Source organism: Salmo salar, chromosome ssa24 (genome assembly GCF_905237065.1).
Source record: "Salmo salar chromosome ssa24, Ssal_v3.1, whole genome shotgun sequence".
NCBI classification, from domain to species: Eukaryota; Metazoa; Chordata; class Actinopteri; order Salmoniformes; family Salmonidae; genus Salmo; species Salmo salar.
In genome coordinates, this window is record NC_059465.1 from 6747896 (window position 1) to 6764246 (window position 16351).

The 16351-nt window shown below is 42.9% G+C and overlaps 1 protein-coding gene across 1 annotated transcript; it reads right to left on the reverse strand.

The window, feature by feature from the left end:
* Positions 1–3554: 3554 nt before the first annotated feature.
* On the reverse strand, positions 3555–9166 carry LOC106585184 (RING finger protein 37). Its single transcript, XM_045706608.1, has 8 exons — positions 8966–9166; positions 7861–7927; positions 6869–6970; positions 6010–6743; positions 5315–5862; positions 5080–5253; positions 4742–4933; positions 3555–4091 (listed from the first exon to the last, which is right to left on the reverse strand). Exons 2-8 carry the CDS (start codon positions 7912–7914, stop codon positions 3820–3822), a joined length of 2076 nt encoding a protein of 691 aa, XP_045562564.1. The 5' UTR covers positions 7915–7927; positions 8966–9166; the 3' UTR covers positions 3555–3819.
* Between the last annotated feature and the right edge of the window lie 7185 nt (positions 9167–16351).

The following is a 16351-nucleotide window of genomic DNA, read 5'->3' on the forward strand; positions in this document are numbered from 1 at the left end:
CGCATTGATGTACCATCCTGGATGAGCTGCACTACCTGAGCCACTTGTGTGGGTTGTAGACTCCGTCTCATGTTACCACTAGAGTGAAAGCACCGCCAGCATTCAAAAGTGACCAAAACATCAGCCAGGAAGCATAGGAACTGAGAAGTGGTATGTGGTCCCCACCTGCAGAACCACTCCTTTATTGGGGGTGTCTTGCTAATTGCCTATAATTTCCACCTGTTGTCTATTCCATTTGCACAACAACATGTGAAATTTATTGTCAATCAGTGTTGCTTCCTAAGTGGACAGTTTGATTTCACAGAAGTGTGATTAACTTGGAGTTACATTGTGTTGTTTAAGTGTTCCCTTTATTTTTTTGAGCAGTGTATATTTTTCATTGACCAAATTTGGCACTCATTGGCCTCCATACAAAACTTCCTCACTTCGAGGGCTTGTTTTTGTGGACAGAATTTGGCCTGCGTACAACTTCTCGCTTCGCTTCTTCCTCTCTTGCGCTATTGAGTCTTCACATATGAACGGAAAAACGTCATCGATGGCTTTGGCCATTCATTGAGTGTCACATCTAGTTACCACAGCCACACAGTCAAAATGGGCTATCGTAAAAGTTCATGAAAACAAACATTGGCTTTTTGGTCTTAATTTAAGGTTAGGCATAAGGTTAGCAGTGTGATTAAGTGTAGGTTTAAAATCACATTTGAAGAAAATCTATTGTAGAAATAGGCAGGTTTATGACTTTGTGGCTGTGGTAACTAGTGACAACCCTCCAATAGAGTTCTAGACACTTGTAGAATCTATGCCACGGTGCATTGAAGCTGTTCTGGCTCATGGTGGACCAACGCCATATTAAGACACAATGTTGAGGTTTCCTTTATGATGGCAGTTACCTGTATGTGGTAGCTAGCTAGGTGGCATGAAAGTAACCCACTGGGCATACACTGGTTGAATCAACGTTGTTTCCTCGTCATTTGAACCAATGTGGAATAGACGTTGAATTAACGTCTGTGCCCAGTGAGGGGAAAAAAAGTATGGTTTTATTTCGACAAAATATCATTGCATAATCATTGTTTAGGTATTTATATGGCATATTTCTAAAGTTTTCCTTAATACACTACTTTACATGATGTGGAAAGAAAAGTCCAAGAGGTAAAACAGACTTAAACATGATATCACAGCGACCGTGTTCCATGGACAATGTGACAAATAAGTTTTCCTTCGAGATGTGTTTCTATTTATTAATGACGGAAGAAGCAAAACATGTCTGCCAATATAAATTTGCATCTCAAACTGACATTTAAATTATCAGATTCATTATTGTATTCTAGATGAGTGTCTTGATGCATGCTTAGGTTTGTGTTCTCCTTATAAACTGTCATTATGTTGCTGATTAACTTGTAAATAGCAAATTAAATTAAGCAGGCAGATTGTTCAGAAATAAAAAAGGGCAAAAGATGCTTAGTAGGAGGGTAACTGTGTTCTTGTTATCTTCCTGAGAGTGATAGGGAGTTGAGGCTGGTCCTCTGATAAGTAGAAAGTCATTTCAAGATACCTTCGTAAAAACAGGTCTATACATTACAAGTACAGTACCTCATTCTGCTATACTTTCAAGAGTATGTGGTTCAAAGGAATGTTTACATGTGAGAGCATGTTTAAAATATATATATATATATATATATATATATATATATATTGTAGCCTCATAACAGCAGTACACATAATTTGTGTACTGTTGTAGATTAGTTTGACTGGTGTCTGTCTGCATAGACCTTATGATCTCAATGTTTAGTAAAAAAAACAATCTCCAATTCTGCCCATATAACCCCAAAATGAGTGTCAGTGAGAGAGAGAAAGAACACCAGCATTGCTGTCTGCCAAGCCACTCATTACAGAGAACCAGGGACAAGACACTTCTCCAGCTTTACGTTGCCCTTGCAACCTCAACTTCCTAACTCCTATACTTTGTCAGGATTGCGGTGTATGGGGATCACAAAATGGTCTCATCGTAAACTTTGATCTGAAGCCATTCTTGTGATTATTGTGATTTTGCTATTGTAAATGTTTGTCGGCTTATGTAGCCAAATTGTATCTATGATCGTACGCTATCCATTTATGTTTTTTGTATGCTATTTTAATATATGAGAATTAACCAATGATATCAGGCCACAACTGGCCATGAATACAGACACCTGTGTGTGTCTTTTGACACCATATAAATGAGTCATCTCGCAGTGTTTGTCATTATACCCTGATGAAGACAGCTCGTCTTTCGAAACGTTGGACATAAATAGTTTTGCATCTGAGCTCCTAGAGTGTGCGGCTCTCCTTTAGATTGAATAAACAGGTGTAGAGAAGTTCCATCTTGTACTGGCCTCCTTCTGTCAGTTGAGATGGTAGAAATGAGGAGAGGGAGCAGAGGGATGTTGATCTAGTACAGGCCTCCAGTGGTCAGTTCAGCACATGGTTCTTCTTTGTTTCCTCCCAATGATACGCCAGCCTTGGGAACACTGTTCACTGTCACTCTTTCTCTACCTCTCACTCTTCATCGATTGCCTAAAGGTTTGAGGTGTTTTAGCCTTCAGCAAACAACTCAAGGGTCCTCACAATGAGACGGATGAGAGGAATAGAGAAGGCAAGGGCCTTTTCCTCAACTGGATTAGCTGAATTCATGCGTCCTCTGCTCCGTCCTCTCTCACCTCCTTTTGAAAAAGGTAAATCGAGAGAAAGTGGACGAAAATATGAAATGAGACTCTCTTCCACTCGTGCGTCATCAAGCAAATTACTTTTACAGGGTGGATCCCAAAATAAATGTGTAAAATTATAAAAACAAAGTTAATTGCGCAATACATTTTCTAGATAAAAACAACATGCTACTTATTTTTAACATGTACATGTCCTTCTCTTACAAAACAATAGCTGATTCAAACGGGGTGTGGCAGATTTCAAAACTCTTCTATGAAGGACTCGGGTAGGATACACGACTATCCTCGATGAAAGGTGGCTATCAAGGAGGGGAAGACACTCGTGTTCACCTACTATCGTATCGACACTCTCCTCGACCACTTTTCGGTTTCCGGGTCACGGAGGAGAGAGGATGGACTTTTGCCCAAATGTGAAAAGACAGAAGAGAATGAGAATAGTATAGATAAATGTATTCACCTTTGAAGTTGCTTTAAATTACCGATGTATGAAGTCCCTGTCAATTAACATTTCTGTCTTTATGTTTGAGACTATTGTGGCAAAATATACTTTGAATCTTGAAAACGGGGGGGGGAAATCAGCAAAGAGGTTTTGCTGTACTGGCCACTCAGATACAGCAACCTTGGACCACTCTGTTCTCCATCTCTCCCAACCTTTCTTTGTGACTGAACATACTTTTCTATTCCTCTCTGATCAATCTATACATTGGCAGCTGACAAAAGGCTGTGACGCTACACTATTGCCTCGTTTAGCAAGACAAGTTAGATAAAGCAGAAACACACTCTCCTTAAGTTATGACACTTGGGTGCAAGTACGACCCACATCACCACAATTAATAAACCAAACTAAAACATACATTTAAGAAGTTTAGTCTGTAAACGTTTTAATGACTTCTGTTGGGGAGTGGGGTAGAGGGGCAGCACAAGACAGGTGGATTTGTTTATCAAGGCCCAAGGGATAATAAAGAGTCCCATTGTAATCTGTTTCCTCCAATGTCCACCCCTCACATTTGCAGAGAAGAGCACAGGCATGTACAGTGAGTGGGAGTCCGGTGGTGGTTAACAACACACATGTTTTCAGTGAGTAGGGTTGTTCAGTGGTTAATGCCACAAATATTTTCATTCAGTGATGCACGCGTGTGATGTTACTGGAAGAGGCAGGGATATTGCAGGTGGGACATAGGATGTGATTGGGCATTGCTGTGGTGACAAGTGGGCGGGACTTCCTGTGTAGGCAGGGGCGGCACAGGAAGTGACCACAGGGCAGGCGGTATGCTGACGGAGAGGTCGAGTAGACGGACAGAGAGCAGGAACACGAACCACACCTGTTCTCACCTGGGAGAGAGAGAAAGGGAAGGGGAGAGAGAAGGGGGGGAAGGAGAGAAATAGGAAAAGCTATAGAGGGTGAAGGAGAGAAAGAGAACACATGTATTGAGCAGTACATATAACCTTGAATGAGTATCTGTTCAGTTTTTATTTTCTCTCTCACAGACCACTGTATTCACTCTCCAACAACTGAAACATTATTGAAAAAAGGCTATCAACAAACTACAGGAATTACAGCAATGGAAATAACGATTTTATGGCAAGTTGCAGAGGATCCAGTATAAAGAAAGACCCATCTTGACCCATCTCTGCACACATACTGTAGGTGAGAATAACAAACTGAAAGACCTCGGTACAGTGCAGTCGGCCTGAAAAGCCTGCCGTTGGACTGCCTCTCTATGTTTTAAGTGTCTTTCTCCCTGGTAACTAGGCAACATCCCACTACTTAACCATCTAACTTGTTCAACTAATGAATAGTCAACTCAAAACTTATCCCCGTCATTCATTCGTACTCTCAACCCTGAAGTTGATGGAAAACCTTATAAAAGCATTACAGCCTTTCTATTTTAATTGAAGTAATCACTTTTCTGAAAGGGATTGGAGAAGAGAAAAACCAGGATTCCACTGAATTGTTTTTTTCTTGTCAGATGAGTGATTACTCCGAGGAAAAGATACACATCTTAGCCATATTCATACCAGCAACTAGCCGCTGCTCCTACCTGTTGGGGTGTCAGCGGGTGTGTCTGTGTGTTTGTGTTGGACCTGGGGGGTTTGGGAGGTGTAGGAGGTAAAGGAGGGTCGACCCTGCAGGGCTGAGAGAAGGGCCTGGTCTAGACTGGCAGACAAACGCTGCTCATGGTCTAGACTGGCAGACGAACAATGCTCATGGGAGCTACCGCTGGGAACAGTGGCTGGAACAAAAGGAATAACACAGCAACACATTCAAATATTTGATAGATCCAACCCTCAATAAAGGCCTTTGAACTAGCAAGAGAATGAATGACTTGATGTTTTGCTCTCACACTTTTTGAATTGTCTACACCAGTTTACCACTTACCTGTGGAGATAGTGGAGTTTGTGTCGGTTCTTAGTCTTTTCGAGTCGGGAAGTAGCTCCTTGGCGTGACCAGCACTAGCAGAGGCTGCTTTGGCCGCGGTGGGCTCACCCTTTCCCTTAGAGCGAATCAGAGTGGCCCAAACCTCCAGCTCTCTCTTCCTTCTACTACCCAAATCTGGCCCTCCATCCTGGGGACTCACTCTATCCACTACCCCTTCTTTACGACCAACTTTAACAGCACACCGGTCCTTTCCCATTCCCATTCTTCACCCTGTTGTTAAAAGCTCCGGTTCCCCTGTGCTGTGTAGAGTGGCTCCTCTCAGTATTAACACTTTCTGCACGTTTTTGGGTAGTCTGTGTGAGAGTCCCACTGTTTCTGCTAAGTGCACCCTGGTGGTTGGCTGACTCTATAGCAGCAGCAGCAGCAGTAGTGACAGCAGGGTCCCCACTGTCCCCAGTCCTCTGTGGGGGTATGAGCCTGGAGGTGTGCGGACTCTCCCCCTGGACCTGCCTCCCCACCATCCCCTCCCTGACCTCTAACCCTGTTTGAAGCAGGAAGCGGTCGATGCGGCTCTTCAGGTGGGGGTTGGGGAGGGCCTGTGCCTCAGGAATGAAGGGGACACCGGTGAAGGGGTCGTTGGGGACACGACCCCAGGTAGCCTCCCTCCTCTGGTACTCCTCCAGAGTGGAGCTGTCCACAGACACTCCGCTGGGCAGCAGCATAGGGAGCAACATCACTTCCTGGGTCAGGGGGTCCAGGAAATCCTCAGGGACCTGCAGGAGGCTGGGGGGGGGGGGAAATTGGACAGAGAAAAATACAGAACATTATTATCGTCCCAGAGATCTTGCCTTTGGCTTGTGGAACAGAATTACAATTCACCTTGCATCATATATTGTGTTGAAAACAGTCAGAATTTAAAACACACTTTACCTAGTTGCTGTTGTCGTCTGTGACAGTGGCTGTGGTTGAATGACAGGTGAAGGCTGCGCTGATGCCAAGTGGCCAAGCTGTGGCGCTGGTCTCAGGCTAGCATTCTCATGTGCTATTCTCACCCTCTCCGCCTCCTCTGGAGGGCAGCAGCGAGAAGGCAGCCCCCACACTGCCAGTGCCTTGAGCCCCATCGCGGAGGCACCCGCACCGTACGGCACTGACACACGGAGTTGCTTCACAGAGCCTAGTGAGAGCGGCCCCCTACTCCACAGCTCCTCTTGTCTACACCCCTCTCGGGGGGGCGGTGGCAGGGAGGGGAAGGGAGGGCGCGGGCGGAAACACGGATGGGAGAAACTGACATGGGTCTCTTCTCTTAGTTCACAGCGTCCCACTAGGCGGAAATCCCCCTGGCTGGTGTCTGTGTGACTCTGAGTTTGGCCACGTTGGGCCCATTGCTGGCTCTTCTCCTGGCCTTGTAGGCTCCATTGTTGGGCCTGGAGGCCCCATTGGTGGCCTTTGAATTGGGCCTTGGCTTGGTCCCATTGCTGGCCCTTCTCTTGGCCTTGTTGGACCTGACTTTGGCCCTGCTCTAGGCTGTGACTGTGAGGGAGTGGGGGATCAGAGCTGGTGCTGATCTCCAGCCTCTTGCAGGCTTGTCCACGGTCCATCCCCCAGGGCCACAGCTCCACATCCACCCGACACACTTCCACCTGGAAACCAAACTGCAGTGTCACCTAGGGTCAGATAAAGGGAAGATTAGACAGACACGCCCAAAATGACGACTTCTCTAGAAAGAGATGAAGAATCGAACAGTGATGTCATAAGATTAATCTCTAAATATTCTAGAGCGTCAGCTCACCTGAACGGGTGGCCGAAGGAAGTACTCCAGCTTAAAACCCCGCCTCCGGACTGCTGGGTCGGCCGATAGGAGGTTGGTGACGTCATACCCATCTGCACACAGCTAGATGAGGAAGAGCGGGAAAAGTAGAGAGAAGAGAGAGAGGGGTGAAGAGTGAGGAAGGGGAGAGGGATGGAAAGGAGGAGGAGAGAGAGAGGTAGGGTTGAAGAGAGAAGTTATGAGGGGTAAAGTGAGGTAAGGGAAAGAGGAGATAGGAAGGGCAAAAAGGAGAGGTGGAGAATGAAAGGAGAGAGGGAGAGGTATAAGAGGAGAGTGAAAAGGATGAAGATTCACCCCCAGAACAATAATAAGGACTAGCCAAGAGAGTATCATACAGCCTATAATACAAAGCGAGGAACATAGCAAGGTCAGCTGTGATTCAACCTCCCACACTTGCTCCTCTCCTTTCAACCTCTTCCTCTCATTCTAGCGTACATCTCTCACCCTAGCTCTTTTTCCTCCTCCTCTCCATAAAACCCAGAAGACAGAACATGACCACAGATGTATTAAAGAAGGACAAGAGGGTGAGACGAGACAAAAAGGAAAAGTGGCTTTGTCAGCTGGATGCCAGGTTCGCACTCAGGAGGAGGAAAGCGAGTATCTGAACTTTTCCAATAAGAATGCTCATTTTAGATGTTTTACTTAGAAGCACCCCCCCATTTGCTTTGACTGACTGAGCATACCCATAGCATAACCATAGGGCGGTGCACAATTGTCCCAGCATCGTTAGGGTTTGGCCGGGGTAGGCCGTCATTGTAAATAAGAATTTGTTCTTAACTGACTTGCCTAGTTAAAGGTTAAATGATAATTAGATTTTTTTTTAAATAAAGCATACAACCTTTGTTCAGATTGTTAGCCGACACATTGAACCAACGCTAGAAAACGACCCATAAAGGGGGGATGTCGTCAGCTCCGGTCCATACAATCCTAATGCAATGTAAAATGTTTTGTACCTTGTCACACTGGATGGTGGTCTTGAAATGTGGCAGGCAGAGATTCACCACCATGGTCTCACACTTGCTGAAAGAAAAAAACTAAAATCAATGTTAACTTCTACACTAGACATTACTCTCCTCATTAGGGTTACTAGCTTACTCGATGGAATTATGAAAATCCTTCAGACAAGTCTAAACCAGGCGTAGCAAAACAAGTGTCAACCCTACTGATCACATAGGGCAGCACATGTGTGGATGTATGACAGAGATGATGAATAATTCCATTCAATTGCCTAGATCTTTATTGTCCCTAAAGGTCAATTCTTGTTCAGTGTAAAAAAGACATACATCTACACAGCAAATATTTCTTACAGTGACAAGGGGAAGAATAAGGCCAGTGTGTTGTGAATCATAAACACACAATGAAGTTCTATACAGGCAGTAATAGCTACAGACTGAACGAAATTGTTTCTCTTCAGAATTGCAATAACCCTTGACCTCTCAGTCAGATGACCTTGTCCTAGAAAGGGGCACTTTTATTTAGTTTCAAATTAATTTACAACGATTGCCTACTTGATTCAAGGAAACAATCTCTTGGGAAACAATATATAACTCATAGCACTACATCCAATAAATCGTAAGGAGGATGACACACTACATTCTAATTTAACACAAAGAAAAAGGACATGGCAGTAAAGAAAAAAAATATGATTATGCCATTCAGTAGCCTATCTGGAGTTATACAGTCATGTTCAGTTAGCCTAGCTATTCCTCCACGACACAACATAGACAAGTTAGCTAGCTAGATAACGCTACAGAGGCATATATGCTAGCTACATAATAGCATTTGAAGCACATTACAGCCTATTCCACACACAAACGGTCGACTAATGACAGTATTCTGTCATTTATGTTGGCCCTTTCATCTCTAAAGATAACCAACTAGTTAGGTAGTACTTCATTGGTTGTTTCCTAGCCAGAGACCCGACGATGGGGTCTCTCTGGCTAACGTTAGTTGCTTAATTGCTAGCGAACGTTCGCTAGCTAGCTAGGTTTTGTTTACAGAAACCGGTCTAACGTTAACTTCTTGCAGAAAGTTGGCTATCAAGCTATCTGCGTTTACCGTGCTTCCTGCTAATGTTCTTGTAGAAGAGCTCACACGAACTGTCTGAAATATATGAAGATACAATCACTTGAGCTTTTCTCTGGAGGGACCACTTTTGCATGCATTTAACCAAAACACTGACTACTAGCTAACTAGCTAATGTAAGGAAAGAGAAGAGGGACAAATTTCACGGCGTTAACTGTTTTCACCATTGCTACTACCTTGTGACAGTTCTAATGAATTGGCTCTGAGTATGGCACTATGATGCCAAAGGCAAATAGACCTACAATGTTAAAGCTGTTCTTACAGCTTCTCTGCTAGTCTTTTTCTTAATTCGAAATGGTTAATTGTTTCGATGTGGCAAGAGAGGTTTACATCAGAATAGCAGCAGTACCTTGCCATATTTATTAGATAATGGCACCTAGGGGAGAGTGGGGTAAGTTGAGCCACCATTGTTTCTAGGAAATCACACACAAAATTAATAATTTTAACAAATATTTAGGAAAAGGTAATCATTTCATGGAGTCTGTGAAGTAAGAAACCACATGGAAAAAGTGGTAAGCAAATTTGGTGTAAAAAAAAAAGATTTTTACCCAGTCAAATTAATTACAACTGGGGAACAGGGGCCGGCCTATGTTAAGTGTTTCCAAAAAAGTTCAAAGGGTTTGTTATTTGTTAAGCCTGTGTTAAAAGTTGCTTAAAAGTATGAAAGGCAAAAAAGCATTGTGATTGCAATTAATTGTGTTTGGGAAAGGGTTTTAAAAAGGTAATGGTAATATTTCATTAAGTAAAAAAAATGTGTAGGCAGCTTAATTTACTCTGTCCCACGGCTCAACTTAACCCATACCCGGACAAGCTATGTTTTCAAAACTTTAATGTTTACATGAATTCTGATTATTTCCAGGGATACACAACATCCTTAAATATATGTTGATATCTTTGTTAGAAAGAATACTATATTTCCCTTGACCAGTGGTGTCTATTAAAAAAATTGACCAAGACAAAAAGCTAAAATTATTTATTTTGTCTCTCTGGGTTTCAGAATGTTCTTCACTTCTCAAGAAGTTGAATGTATCTCACTGGAGAAGGCATCCGAGCGAGCCAAACAGTGCCCCTCTGTTTCTGAATGTGTAGCCCATCTATCTAATGCTGTATGATCAAAAAGGGTATGACATTGTTGCCGCCGTAGCATTGAACACAAGGGAAGCCAGAGAGCATTTGGCCTCCCTTGATAAAAAACAGTATAAAAGAATAGCCAATCAGCGTTGAGCTAAACTGAGCGAGCTCAACTGGGAAGCCAGTTTGGATTTGGCTTCACACCAATCATATCAAAAGCAAAACGACATTGACAAAAAAAAATGGAATTGTTGCATCTCGTTGTGTCGTTGTCCTCTAGCTAGCTAAAATTGGCCATTTCCTAAATTAGCTATGGATGGAGATAGGGATTTGGACTAGATGAAGTAGGCTAATGTTAACCAGCTGGCTCATCGTCGCCCATGAAAGGAAGTTAGGCTAGTGAGCAAGCATTTTAACCAGGAAGCCTAGGACAACAAAAACTAAAAGCATGCACTATATGACAGTCATAGACAGTTTCGTCAACATGAAAGAGTGGAGGATGGCATTGGCGTTTCTCTACAAGTAGGGTGAGTCCCAAAAAATTTGACTTGCACACACATACACAGAGAGAGAGAGAAATCAGAACCATGGACAGCCACATCATATTTAGGTTTGGTTGATTGGACCAAATAGTTTTTGGTATCTTTTAGTTGTCACTGTATAAGACTAAGCAAAGGGGATTGGATGATGTTGAAATGGTGCTGGAATAGTGGAGGCAGCTCCTGTTTTCTTGGCGACTTGCGGTAACTCTCCATGGTTCTAAATCAATAGTTGTTTAGTACTCCGAAAATGTCGGAAACATTCATTTTCTTTCTTCATTTTGTAGGTCATGTACCTGTTTGTTCTGTGCAATATGGTTTGTGGACTTCACCAGACAGATGTTGCTTTCAAGTTTTGTGATGAAACAAAGGTGTGGTTGAGTTTATTCTACCACTGTGTCTTCTTATTGTCTCGGCCTTAGGCCTATATATCATGGTGGCAAGGCATATGAATTAACAGGTTATAGAGCAAACAACTCAATTATCACACCACATAGGTTGTAATATGGCTTTTCCTGGGGGGTTGGCTTCCCCAGTAATTTTACCCACGCACAGCTACTGCCCTTGAGCTACTGCCCTCTTTCTTTCTTTCTTTCTTTCTTTCTTTCTTTCTTTCTTTCTTTCTTTCTTTCTTTCTTTCTTTCTTTCTTTCTTTCTTTCTTTCTTTCTTTCGGAGAACCTGAGCCCTAGGATCATGCCTCAGGACTACCTGGCCTGATGACTCCAGTCCACCTGGTTGTGCTGCTGCTCCAGTTTCAACTGTTCTGCCTGCGGCTATGGTACCCTGACCTGTTCACCGGTACCCTGACCTGTTCTACCTTGTCCCAGACCTGCTGTTTTCAACTCTCTAGAGACAGCAGGAGCGGTAGAGATACTCTGAATGATCGGCTATGAAAAGCCAACTGACATTTACTCCTGAGGTGCTGACCTGTTGCACACTCGACAACCACTGTGATTATTATTATTTGACCCTGCTGGTCATCTATGAACATTTGAACATCTTGGCCATGTTCTGTTATAATCTCCACCCGGCACAGCCAGAAGAGGATGGCCACCCCTCATAGCCTGGTTCCTCTTTAGGTTTCTTCCTAGGTTCTGACCTTTCTAGGGAGTTTTTCCTAGCCACCGTGCTTCTACACCTGCATTGCTTGCTGTTTGGGGTTTTAGGCTGGGTTTCTGTACAGCACTTTGTGACATCAGCTGATGTAAGAAGGGCTTTATAAATACATTTGATTGATTGACTGACCGAGTTATGCTGAATGTAAAAAATGGCTCAATTTACCTGTCTGGTGTGAACCGCTCTGTTGAGGTCAGGACTGACTGGGCCACCCCAGAAGGCGTATTTTCTTCTGTTCGAGCCATTCTGTTATTGATTTACTTCTGTCTTTGGGTCGTTGTCCTGTTGATTCACCTAACTTCTGTTGAGCTTCAATTGGCAGACAGATAGCCTTACATTCTCCTGAAAAATGTCTTGATAAACCTGGGAATTCATTTTTCCGTCGATGATAGCAAGCTGTCCAGGCCCTGAGGCAGCAAAGCAGCCCCAAACCATGATGTCCATCCACCATAGTTTATAGTTGCGATAAGGTTTTGATGGCCCTCCCTGTGGCACTCACTACTGTAAGTCACTCTGGATAAGAGTGTGTGCTAAAATGACTGAAATGGAACATGGGAAAGAGACTATTAGCGAGCTAGAGACCATTTTGGTGAGAGAAGTGCTGAAAGCCCCTGGCTGCATGTAACTAATATTTTGTACGAGTTACTGTACCACTTACTTGTCAATCTGTGTTCATCCTCTATCCTTCCCTGTAGCTCAGTTGGTAGAGCATGGTGTTTGCAACGCCAGGGTTGTGGGTTTGATTCCCACAGGGAATTGGCACAGCACAGAAAAAAATAAAATAATAATAATGTATGAAATGTATGCATTCACTACTGTAAGTCGCTCTGGATAAGAGCGTCTGCTAAATTACTAAAATGTAAATGATGTTGGTGTGCTGTGCCTTTTTTTCTCCACACATAGTGTTGTGTGTTCCTTACAAACAACTCAACTTTAGTTTCAGCTGTCCACAGAATATTTTGACAGTAGCGCTGTGGAACATCCAGGTGCTCTTTTGCAAACTTCAGACGTGCAGAAATGTTTTTTTTTGGACAGCAGTGGCTTCTTCCATGGTGTCCTCCCAAGAACACCATTCTTGATTAGTGTTTTACGTATTGTAGACTCGTCAATAGAGATGTTAGCATCTTCCAGAGATTTCTGTAAGTCTTTAGCTGACACTCTAGGATTCTTCTTAACCTCAATGAGCATTCTGCGCTGTGCTCTTGCAGTCATCTTTGCAGGACGGCTCCTAGGGAGAGTAGCAACAGTGCTGAAATTTCTCCATTTATAGACAATTTGTCTTACCGTGGACTGACTTTTAGAGATACTTTTGTAACCCTTTCCAGCTTCATGCAAGGCAACAATTCTTAATCGTAGGTCTTCTGAGATCTCTTTTGTTCGAGGCATGGTTCACGTCAAGCAACGCTTCTTGTGAATAGCAAACTCAAATTTTGTGAGTTTTTCATGGGGCAGGGCAGCTCTAAAAAAAATCTCCAATCTCGTCTCATTGATTCAACTCCAGGTTAGTTGACTCCTGACTCCTATTAGCTTTTGCAGAAGTCATTCGCCAAGGGGTTAACATACTATTTCCAACCTACACTGTGAATGTTTAAAATATGTATTTAAAATAGACAAGAAAAATACAATAATTTGTGTGTTATTAGTTTAAGCACATTGTTTGTCAATTGTTGTGACTTAGATGAAGATCAAATTTTAGGTCAAATTTATGCAGAAATCCAGGTAATTACAAGGGTTCACATACTTTTTCTTGCCACTGTATGTATGTATGTACTGTATGTATGTATCAGTTGAGGCTGGTGGGAGGAGCTATAGGAGGACAGTCTTATTGTAATGGCTGGACTGGAATAAATGGAACGAAGTCAAATGTGGTTTCTTTATGTTTGATACCGCTCCAATTATTCCATTCCAGCCATTACAATGAGCCCGTCCTCCTATAGCTCCCACCACCAGCCTCCATTGGTATGCATGTACAGTTGAAGTTGGAAGTTTACACACACCTTAGCCAAATAGATTTAAACTCAGTTTTTCACAATTCCTGACATTTAATCCTAGTAAAAATTCCCTGTTTTAGGTCAGTTAGGATCACCACTATATTTTAAGAATGTGAAATGTCAGAATAATAGTAGAGAGAATTCTTTATTTCAGCTTTTATTTCTTCCATCAGATTTCCAGTGGGTCAGAAGTGTACATAAACTCAATTAGTATTTGGTAGCATTGCCTTTAAATTGTTTAACTTTGGGCAAATGCTACGGGTAGCCTTCCACAAGCTTCCCACAATAAGTTGGGTGAATTTTGGCCCATTCCTCCTGACAGAGCTGGTGTAACTGAGTCAGGTTTATAGGCCTCCTTGCTCGCACACACTTTTTCAGTTCTGCCCACAAATGTTCTATAGGATTGAGGTCAGGGCTTTGTGATGGCCACTCCAATACCTTGACTTTGTTGTCCTTAAGCCATTTTGCCACAACTTTGGAAGTATGCTTGGGGTCATTGTCCATTTGGAAGACCCATTTGCGACCAAGCTTTAACTTCCTGACTGATGTCTTGAGATGTTGCTTCAATATATCCACATAATTTTCCCTCCCTCATGATGCCATCTATTTTGTGAAGTGCACCAGTCCCTCCTGCAGCAAAGCACCCCCACAACATGATGCTGCCACCCCCGTGTTTCACAGTTGGGATGGTATTCGTCGGCTTGCAAACCTTCCCCTTTTTCCTCCAAACATAACGATGGTCATTATGGCCAAACAGTTCTATTTTTGTTTCATCAGACCAGAGGATAATTCTCCAAAAAGTACGATCTTTGTCACCATGTGCAGTTGCAGACCATAGTCTGGCTTTTCTATGGCGGTTTTTGGAGCAGTGGCTTCTTCCTTGCTGAGCGGCCTTTCAGGTTATGTCGATATAGGACTCGTTTTACTGTGGATATAGATACTTTTGTAACTGTTTCCTCCAGCATCTTCACAAGGTCCTTTGCTGTTGTTCTGAGATTGATTTGCACTTTTTGCACCAAAGTATGTTCTCATCTCTAGGAGACAGAACGCGTCTCCTTCCTGAGCGGTATGACGACTGCATGGTCCCATGCTGTTTATACTTGTGTACTATTGTTTTTACAGATGAACGTGGTACCTTCAGGTGTTTGGAAATTGTTACCAAGGATGAACCAGACTTGTGGAGGTCTACAATTATTTTCTGAGGTCTTGGCTGATTTCTTTTGATTTTCCCATGATGTCAAGCAAAGAGGCACTGAGTTTGAAGGTAGGCCTTGAAATACATTCACAGGTACACCTCCAATTGACTCAAATGATGTCAATTAGCCTATCAGAAGCTTCTAAAGCCATGACATAATTTTCTGGATTCTTCCAAGCTGTTTAAAGGCTCGGTCAACTTAGTGTATGTAAACTTCTGACACACTGGAATTGTGATACAGTCAATTATACGTGAAATAATCTGTCGGTAAACAATTGTTGGAAAAATGACTTGTGTCATGCACAAAGTAGATGTCCTAACCGACTTGCCAAAACTATAGTTTGTTAACAAGAAATTTGTGGAGTGGTTGAACAGCGAGTTAATGACTCCAACCTAAGTGTATGTAAACTTCCGACTTCAACTGTATGTACTGTATATATGTATGCATGTATCACAGGAGGTTAGTGGCACCTTCATTGGGGAGGACCGGCTCGTAGTAGTTGTGGCGGATGAATCAGAATGTATCCCTTTGGTCTCTGGTGTTGGCAGTTGCACTTCTTCCTTCAGCTGGGGCTCAGTCACTTGGGGCCCAGAGAGGGGAGAGGTTAGACTTGTCTTTTACATGTCTCTGGTGCTATGCAGAATATCAGAAAGGGAAGAGGACAGGATGGAACATTGTCTTCATATGTGAATGTGTCTTTACCTATTCTTAAGCCATGTGAAGGGAAGGCGTGATTAATGGGGAACCAATTACTTGTCTCCACAATGTCTGTGCGCAAGTCACTCCCTCCTTTGGCATTGGGGGGAGGTGTATGGCAGTGTATGGAACCATTGTATGTCCTCTCTGATGTTGCACTTATCCTGGGATAGTATATGACCTAGAGACTCACTCCCCTCTGTGAGCTTGTCCAGAAGTGGGGTCAAGAAGGGGTTTTACTTGAGATGGGAGTATCTAAAGTTGATAATTGAGTTATGCCATTGGATGAGTTGGTGTTTTTGTTCTATACCATACCAGGAAGAGACAGTTCCAGTTTGGAGTAGGAGGGCCAGACACTGGTCTGTACAATGAAAAATGTTGACACAGCAGTTGCTGTCTGCTTTCATACAAATCTTAACCTTGTGACCATTCTATGTATCTGTTGTTCGTCATGTCGGTTGAGAGGGGTGTATCTTGGCTATAAAAGATCTTTGTACTTTTGTGTTGTCACTCTCAACGGTTCATTAGAAATAGGGAATCGTTGAAAGGCAATGCTATTGCAAAGCTCTTATTATTAAAGATGTAGTTTAAGTACAGTGAGGGAAAAAATTATTTGATCCCTGCTGATTTTGTATGTTTGCCCACTGACAAAGAAATTATCAGTCTATAATTTTAATGGTAGGTTTATTTGAACAGTGAGAGACAGAATAACAACAAACAAATCCAGAAAAACACATGTCAAAAATGTT